An 8,801-nucleotide genomic window follows, 5' to 3' on the forward strand; every position below is an offset into this window, starting at 1 on the left:
CCGAATCAAAACAAGTCTTCCGCTGCAGATGAATCGGATTTCCAACAAATATGATGATTTTCAATAATTCATTGCAAATATTTAATTTAACAAGGAAATAACATGCACATATATATAGATCCATGCTAGGTTTGAAACTCGTGTATTATAATGAAAATTTTAAATTATAAAACAATATTTTGAGATAAGATATATTTACAAAAATTAGAGATAGCGAGAAAAGAATCTTGAGCTTCCAGAATCGTGATAGGTGGTACAAACATTATTTATAGGTACAGATTAGACTCTTGAAAGAAATTATGTACATTAATCACAACTTTTGCTTTAACTATAATCCAGTAGCTCATGACCATCCATTACTAAAGCTGCCATAAATTTTTGTAGGAAATTCCAAACGGCCTGAAACTTTAATCATCAGATACTAGACATTTGGGGAATTCAAATCCATACATCATACACATAGTTTGATTAACGTTTGAACCATCAAATTCCCATTGAACAAACTCCCCAAAACCTGTCTGTTTTAAGTTAATGGCCAACACTTATGTACGCTCTTGTTATCGAGCAACTACCTTTGTAACAGTAAAATCATTGGTTGAGCTTGTTGGACAAGTGCTTGAAGAGAAATCAGCACCATGTAAGTTCCTTTCTGTAAAAAATGCTGGCTGTTTAGGTTTCTGCAATGCACCCTCACTGCCCAACATTCGAACCACAGATGACATATCTGGTCTATCTTCTGGATTTTGTTGAATGCATAACAAACCTACTTCGATTGATCTTAAAACTTCGGATGAATCGCTTGGTTCATCTATAGTCGAATCAATGAGCTCCATTGACCTGCCTTCATTATACATTCTCCATGCCTGATTATAGTGTGGAAATAGTTATTTGGTTGTAGAGTACAGAACAATTAAAACAGTAGTTTGTGGTCGGTCACGAACTTACATGTCCAATAAGGTTACTGTCATGCTGAGTGTGAACGAATCCCCGGTTTCTACTCCCACTCACAATCTCCAACACCAAAACACCAAAGCTAAACACATCGGACTTTGTTGAGAAGATACCATCTAGTGCATACTCGGGTGACATGTAACCACTGCAGAGAAAAATGTTTCTAAAAGTAAGATAAAGCATTAAAAAAAAACTAGAGTTGAATTTGTAACTTACTATGTGCCAACAACTTTCTCTGTGTTTGCTTGAGTCTCATTTCCTCCAAAGCTTCTTGCTAAGCCAAAGTCTGATATCTTAGGGTTCATGTCCACATCCAGTAGAATATTGCTGGCTTTAAGATCTCTATGAATGATTCTTAGTCGTGAATCTTGATGCAGATAAAGAAGTCCGCGGGCAATTCCTTCAATGATGTGGAATCGCTTTGTCCAGTCAAGGAGTGTGCTTCGTGTTTTATCTGCCGAACATATAGGTTTAATTAGTCATAGTTTTAGTAGACAGGTAGTTCCTGATATTAATATTGACTATAATATGACGCTGACCGAATATAAAAAAGTCTAAGCTTCTGTTGGACATGTATTCATAGATTAACAATTTCTCGTCTCCATGTATGCTACATCCAAGGAGCTTAACAAGATTGCGGTGCTGAAGTTTTGAAATGCAGATGACTTCATTCTTGAACTCATCAAGTCCTTGGGTGGAAGTCCTGGAGAGACGCTTAACTGCAATTTCTTTCCCTTCTAGCACACCCTGAGGATCACAATTTAAGTTGTGAATAACTATGCATAATCAAATTGTGGCTTCCATTTTTTTAATCTTTTTGTATTAGTGGCATAATTAAAAGACAAAGATTCATTTCTTTTGGTATGGTTGATGAATTACCGTGTGTCTTCATTGGATCATTTAGTTACAATTCTAATCTTCTGCATTATATATGATGGGATTTTATTTTATACTTAGAGCACCGGGGGCGGTGCGTTATAACATCATGGAAAGCAACTATAACGCGTGATATCCACCCCCACAACAAAGTTCCATGCGTGATAATATCACGAAATCAAATTTTTATTATTTTCTTCACGCCGTTATTGTTTTATTTTGTGAGGGTTGTTGTTGGTTGGGGGGAAATTGTTGGGTGTGGTGGTGAGTGATGACCACCCCCACTAAAAAAGGTTGTGAGTGATGGAAAAATGGTTGATGACATGGTGGAACTTGATTGGTGCTTGTGAGTGATAGAATTCTATCACTAGTGATCACCCCCCTCCCCTTACGCTGTGTTCCAGAGATCTACTTAACAGGGGGAGGGGAGGGGAGGGGAGGGAAAATGGTGTTCCAGAGATCCACTTAACAGGGGGAGGGGAGGGAAAATAGGGTTTTTTTTGCCTGAAAATAGTCTTTCCAATTTGGAAAGACATGGAGGGGAGGGGAGGGGAGGGGAGGGAAGGGGAGGGATTTTTAACTCGGGAACACACCGTTAAGCAAAGTACATGAAAGCATTTTAAAACTTTTACCTTATAAACAGCCCCAAATCCACCCTCTCCAAGTCTATTTTCTGGTGAAAAACTAGCAGTAGATTCTGCTATTGTGGAGAAGCTAAACAATGGTAGCTCCATGGCTTCTTTCTGGCTTTCACAGACTTGAAAAGATTCACCTATGCATTAGAAATAAGACAAACTTTAAAATCACAGAGTCTGCTCAATAATTCATGTTACTCTAAATTATTTAGCATAAGATATTTCTCACGTTCTCCCATTGGTTGTGCATGATTCCTATTCCTCAAGGTATAGCAGAACAATATAGAGCTCAATCCTATTAGGAGAACTCCCAGAAAGACGGCTACTAAGATTAATTTGATGTGTGTACTTCCTGATCGGTTCTCGGAAACTGGTTGAGCAACATCAGGATACTAATGTTAGGATATAATTCAAATGGTGAGTCAGGAAGAGAGTAGTCAAGCAGATTGTTGAAGTCTAGCCATTTCCCACCGAATAAAGTGGAGTCAAGGGTTTAGCCACTCTTCAAATGTTTATTTGGAATAAGTTGTTTTGTTTGTTATTTTTTGGGTAGCTTCCTTTTATGTTCCTTCTATTTAAATGGAACATAGCCTGAACAAATGATTATATTATTCTAGCGGCAACAATTAACACAACGACAACATTAATTGGCAAGTACTTAGAGATAGATAATAGCCATGAAATTTAGTATGTTTGTAGGATCAGATAAATAGATCCATGTAGCACCATTTCTTGTAAAACGACCAATTTAGATTAGTTTTGTGTTAAAATATATTCATCTTTAGCCAAATTCAGTAGCAGGAGGTTACCTAATTCAGAGGAAGCCATTCTTATGAATATATCCTGACCACCGTTGCCTTCGGTGATGACCATGATGTCTTTGAGATCATTGAACCAAAGCAAGCAGCCACTTCCCTTTCCTGTGATATTTGTATTTGCGTAAGCCATACAGGTACAGTTCTTTAGGCATACCGCTGCGCATTCCTTTAGGGTCATGCTAATGTTATACCAGGAAGTATGTGTGTCTGGCCATTTTACATTGGGATACCTTAAAAACCCATCTTTTCCATTTTTGCAATCCAGGGGTGTTCGCCTCACACAGCCATCAGACCAATCTGCTTCATTCCAACCCTTTAGGTTTCTAGGTACAAATTTCGTCTCATCCAAGCATGAACATACCTGTACGCTTGCAGTGCTGCAGCTTCCATAAGCACCACAATTGTTGTAAAAATCACAGTCTCCTCTTGGTAATGTAACTGTAACCTGCCATTTTTTCGCCCTTTCCACCCATACTGAAAATTGTAGATCCCCGGAAGAAGTCAAGGTGAACCTTGTTATAACAGAACTGTCGACAAGATTATAAGTAAAAGCTGCCAATGTTTTATTAATAACCATATTGTAAGTAAAGATCGAGTTCTGGTTGAACGATGAAGCCCCACTAAAGCGCATACCATTCCATGGCCCAGCCCTGTATTTGATGAAATCTGGGCCTTTTTTGAGTATGTCCTGAGGAAAACCATTTGTGTCCATGCCAAAGGTAAAGTCACCTGGAGCTGGATCTTCGCTACTTTTCCATGACGATATATTCCATTCCCTGCCCGTCAACAAGTTCTTCCCGAACATCATGCCTGGTAAATGAGTATCAGTTGGATAATCAAAACTCTGCCAGAGAATCCTTGTGTTGTCTCCATCTGTCATGACTAAATTTCCGGTGTCATCAAGCTTTGCAGTTGCCCTTCCTGATGATGTTGTGTTGGATGACCACATAATACCATTGGTATGGTTTATGAGGACAAGCTTTCCAGGATGGACAATCTTTAGCAGACCTGATGATGCGACGAGCGGGCGATCTCTGTTGGCAACCCAAACTACTGTTTGGACAGATATTTTCTTATACCATATACCAAGGTAGCTATTCCCAGAGCTACCCGGCTTGAAAAAGCCGAGTTCAAAGGTTCCGCCCGGTGAGACCAGTGTGTCGTTTTCTGTCAAGAACTGTAAATCCGAAAGGATGTCGATTTCGGCAGTATAGATTTTGTGGATGTGGAGTGAAACAAGTAAAAGAACAAATATAGCTACTTTCCCCATTGAAATCTAATAATTTCTTCCCAAATATATGATAATTTTCCTTGTATCTTGTTTCTGGTTTCCTGCTATCTCTAACATGTGATGGAAGTGTTTTTTTCACCTACCATAGTTTATGATACCTGTGCTTACTAAATGAGCCATTAATTGATGGGGTTGTGTTCATCTTGTTTTTATTTTATTTTATTTTAGTGTTAAATGCCATTTTAGTCCCGGTGGTTTGGACTATTTTGACAGTTTAGTCCAAAGGTTTAATTTTTTGTCTGGGGTCCAAAAAGGTTTCACCGTTACCATTTTAGTCCACTGGTTTAACTTCATCCATTATTTATGTTAACGAGAAGTGCAATTCGGTCATTTTATATGGCCGAATTGCCCTTCTAATTAACAAAATTACATATAAAATGACCGAATTGCCCTTCTCGTTAACAGAAATAAAGGATGAAGTTAACTCAGTGGACTAAAATGGTAACGGTAAAAGCTTTTTGAACCCACAGGTGAAAAATGAAATTTTTGAAATAAACTAACAAAATGACCCAAACCACAAGAAATAAAATGACATTCAACTCTTTATTTTATTTGGTGTCTCATATTCTGATAAATTCAAAAAAGGTGATTATGACTTGACACATGATGAAGAGGAATTAAAGTTTATGGTTCCGTCCGTTCATTTTATTTTTATATAATTAAGTATAAAAATTACTTGTGGGGATGTATCGTTCCCCATATCCTGGGTCACACGGCAAGATATTACTTGGTGGATAAAAAAGCTAGCTTTGTATTGGCTGAGCATCACCTACTAGCTAAAGTACACCGGTTTATCCACAATAGTCCTACAATGACCAATATTACTTCATCCCCATATATCCGTCCCCTCTAGTTGTTTGGAAGCATGTGATCTAAGAATTATTTAGACACCTAAAAAGCATAAGAAAAATAAGATCACATGATATATCATGGGTCGCTCGATCAATTATATATATATATGGAACCCATTAAGTCTAACCACCTTCCAAATCAATATCCACCGTTAGATCTTGCTGAAATGAAATCTGGACCGTTTAAACTCACTAAAATAACCACACTTGTGGCGGTTCCAAGAGGTTATGGTTGGTTTTTGTATCAGGTGGTTACCTCCACCTTTTGCTGCCCACTATCTCCATAAATCAACCACCTAAATGTCACCTTTAACCGTTTTGAGTATTGACACCATATCTTGTACAATCTATGGTGGCAGTTAAGGGAAGTTCTTTGCAGTTTCCTCAGTTGGTGGTTACTACATCTTTTCCTGCCCATTATCTCCACAAATCAAAACTCCTACAAATCTGGGTAGTTTTCTTAATTCAGTTGAGAAGTATTGTTATATAATCTACATGCAAACAGCAATTCGTATTTTCCATTTCAATTGAATCATTCTTATGATGGAGCAAAGTATAGGTGTTCAATGTAATTCTTGCAAAGGTCTTTACATGGTACTTTTTTTTTCTTAAATTCACTATTTTTGCTCACAGTTTTGTTGTTCTTCATGTAAAACTACTACAGGTTGAAAACAAAATTCCTTCTGCAACAAAATCAAGCACTTCGTTAGTAATATATAGAAAACATTGACTGACTGTTGAGGCGTCTTATCAGAATCTCATCGCCATGGCTGGGTGGGTAATTCTAGCCTTTAATCATCATCTTTTTACCAATTTTGTTCGTGGTTTGTTAATTCGATAATTTAATTTTTTGTCAGACTGATTGAATAAAATTGGGAGAACTGATTTGGAGTTTTAGTTTTGGATTTTAGTCCAGAGCTTCGTTTCATGGCGTCACTTGCTACCAGCTATATATGAATCTCTTCAATTTAAAAATTACAAATTAACATGATCTGATACTTTGTTTCCATCCCTCAATTATTGAAATTACAATTCGATTATAATGTTTCTAAACAGAGTTTTTGAGAAATATGTGCTTGCTCTTCTGATAGATCTGCTGCTTATGAATGATGGGGTGATTCCATTGCAATTTCAAAAGGCATTTCCTACGATGTTTGAATGCATTTCGATTTCATATGTAATCCTTTCGGATTTTGGGTTTGCGTTTGCGTTTCAGTTATGGCGAATTTGGGGTTTTGGTAACAAACGGAAAATTTTATTTCATGATTTTCTTGTCAATGTTTAGATAAAAGGTTATTGTCAATGTATCTTTGGTTTCTGTTTTCATGACTAACTCTTCTGATTGCAAAATTGTTTTTGCTTTTTAGATTCCTCCTTGTGATTTTAACAATTTGTGAATTCTGATGAAAATTTTGGGGGATTTCTTTTTTGATATGTTGGAACATTGTGGGGGACTCAGTAACATGCTTGACGGTTTTATAAATAGTCATTCTACCTTCCTTGAAGAACACCAGTCACAATATGAGCTTCAACTATTTGAAAAATGTTAGCAGGCATAACAATTAGTTTGTTATTTTGCAGACCTAATGACATTTAGCAATTCTCTATAAGAGAGTCGGGCTTGCGTGTGTTGCAACGTTAATCGCCACTGTTTTATCTATAGTTATAACAATCCTGTTTGCAAGAGTTGAAGAACTTTATCAAGATAAATTAATGGTCTAGAGGTGACAGAATGAGAAAGACTTTTGAGTGTCTTAGAAATATGAGGATTTTGAAACCACAAGCATGGGAAGATAAGTATAAAATAAGATTGGAAGAAATGAGAAGTGTGGAGTTTAAATGGCTCAAAAAGAGATTATATTCACAAGCATTTATCACTTCTAATTTTGGAGCTCACCTATCTTCGTGGCGGCGGTTACTTTTGGGCTTTAATCTTGATTGGTGGTCAACTTACAGCGGGAGGGATGCTTTCGGCGTTAGCCACTTTCAGGATTCTTCAAGAACCGTTAAGGAATTTTCCTGATTTGGTTTCAGTGATGGCTTAAACAAAAGCTTCTCTTGATAGAATCATGGGTTTTCTGCAAGAGGAAGAGTTGCTAGAAGATGCAACGATTGTGTCACCACACAGGATGTCTAAGGTGGCAATTGAACTTAAAGATGGTGACTTTCAGTGGGACCCAAGGCCGACATTGTCTAATATCTAGATGAAAGTTGAGAAAGGGATGCGTATGGCGGTTTGTTGCAGTGTGGGGTCCGGAGGATAGAGTTTTCTTTCTTGTATTCTTGGTGAAATTCTGAAAATCTATGGTGAAGTAAGTCTTAACTTCATATGTGAAATTAACTTTTTAAGTCTTTAAGGGGTGTTTGAACTTTGGATTTGCATTTTGAAACTGTCAAACATTCAATAATGCCCTTTATGGTCATTTAATTTTATTACTTTACACCTCTTATTAATTTAATTGATTCTTACAAAACAGCAGAAGCACACCCAAACACTAATTTGACAACCAATGTTACTCAACTTATTTTTTAATATCAAATATTCAACATCTCGCAATCACTTTAAAAGTATGTATCCAGTTAGTTCCTTTTTTGGTGTTTTGAAGGCATATTAACTTCACTTCTTTTGGTTTCAGTTATGGTTTAGTTTCGAATATGTGGGTTTGCAACTTACCTATCCCAGTAAGCATGGATACAATCAGGAAATAATGAAGAAAATATCTTATTCAATAATCCAATGGATAAGGCTAAATACAAAAAAAAAAAAAAAAAAAAAAAAAAAAAAAAAAAAACACTTCAAGCATGTTCAATGAAAACAAATTTGGAGCTTTTTTACATGGAGATCAAAATATTCAAAACCATTATTGGTGATCTAGGTATAAACTTGAGTGGGGGCCAAAAACAAAGGATAGCAAGGGCTCTTTATCAAGATGCTGATATCTATATACTTAATGATCCATTTAGTGTTGTGGATGCACACACTGATATAACCGAAATATTTAAGTTATCATAAAAAAGCAGAACCCATTTCACCATTATGCTGCTGTGACCATATATGTTATCTTTTTTTCTCAAGTTTAGTTTTGTGTACCGTTCTTTGTGTTTATAGGTTCATTCAAGTTATTAATATATAGTACATTAACATAACCCGTCCACCGGACGGGTATTAAACTAGTTTGATTGGTGTACGTCACGTGAGAGATTGTATCAACAATAATAAGATCAAGAGTACCTATGATTACAACAAAATGAGTATATGTTTATAATAGTTGGGCTAGAGTCGATAACTTGATGCTTAAGTTTACGTAAGTATGTTTATAAGGACAAGGGTAGAGCTAGACCAAAAGTTTCGTAGGGCTGAAAGTTTCTATCGCTATAT

The 8,801-nt window shown here is 36.6% G+C and overlaps 1 protein-coding gene and 1 pseudogene across 2 annotated transcripts; one reads left to right on the forward strand and one right to left on the reverse strand.

Moving 5' to 3' along the window:
• Positions 1–211: 211 nt before the first annotated feature.
• Positions 212–4,705, reverse strand: LOC110865377 (G-type lectin S-receptor-like serine/threonine-protein kinase At4g27290). Of its 2 annotated transcripts, XM_022114620.2 has the most exons (7): positions 3,272–4,705; positions 2,692–2,832; positions 2,460–2,599; positions 1,491–1,698; positions 1,168–1,405; positions 946–1,096; positions 212–863 (listed from the first exon to the last, which is right to left on the reverse strand). In XM_022114620.2, the coding sequence occupies exons 1-7, from the start codon at positions 4,548–4,550 to the stop codon at positions 558–560; spliced, it is 2,463 nt and encodes an 820-aa protein (XP_021970312.1). In that variant the 5' UTR covers positions 4,551–4,705; the 3' UTR covers positions 212–557. The 2 variants fall into 2 exon arrangements, with proteins under 2 accessions (XP_021970312.1, XP_021970313.1); XM_022114621.2 differs by lacking the exon at positions 2,692–2,832.
• Positions 4,706–7,012: 2,307 nt separating this feature from the next.
• Positions 7,013–7,881, forward strand: LOC110944697 (annotated as a pseudogene).
• The last annotated feature ends 920 nt before the right edge of the window (positions 7,882–8,801 follow it).

The sequence above is a fragment of the Helianthus annuus genome, chromosome 6, assembly GCF_002127325.2.
Source record: "Helianthus annuus cultivar XRQ/B chromosome 6, HanXRQr2.0-SUNRISE, whole genome shotgun sequence".
NCBI classification, from domain to species: Eukaryota; Viridiplantae; Streptophyta; class Magnoliopsida; order Asterales; family Asteraceae; genus Helianthus; species Helianthus annuus.

Bases quoted from the DNA above. Each gene is read 5' to 3' on its own strand.
- LOC110865377 (XM_022114620.2), bottom strand. From the start codon at position 4,550: ATGGGGAAAGTAGCTATATTTGTTCTTTTACTTGTTTCACTCCACATC. The intron at 2,833-3,271 runs GTAACCTCCTGC...TTGCTCAACCAG, and splicing joins AATGGCTTCCTCTGAATTAG to TTTCCGAGAACCGATCAGGA. The intron at 1,097-1,167 runs GTAAGTTACAAA...TTTTCTCTGCAG, and splicing joins GAGAAAGTTGTTGGCACATA to TGGTTACATGTCACCCGAGT.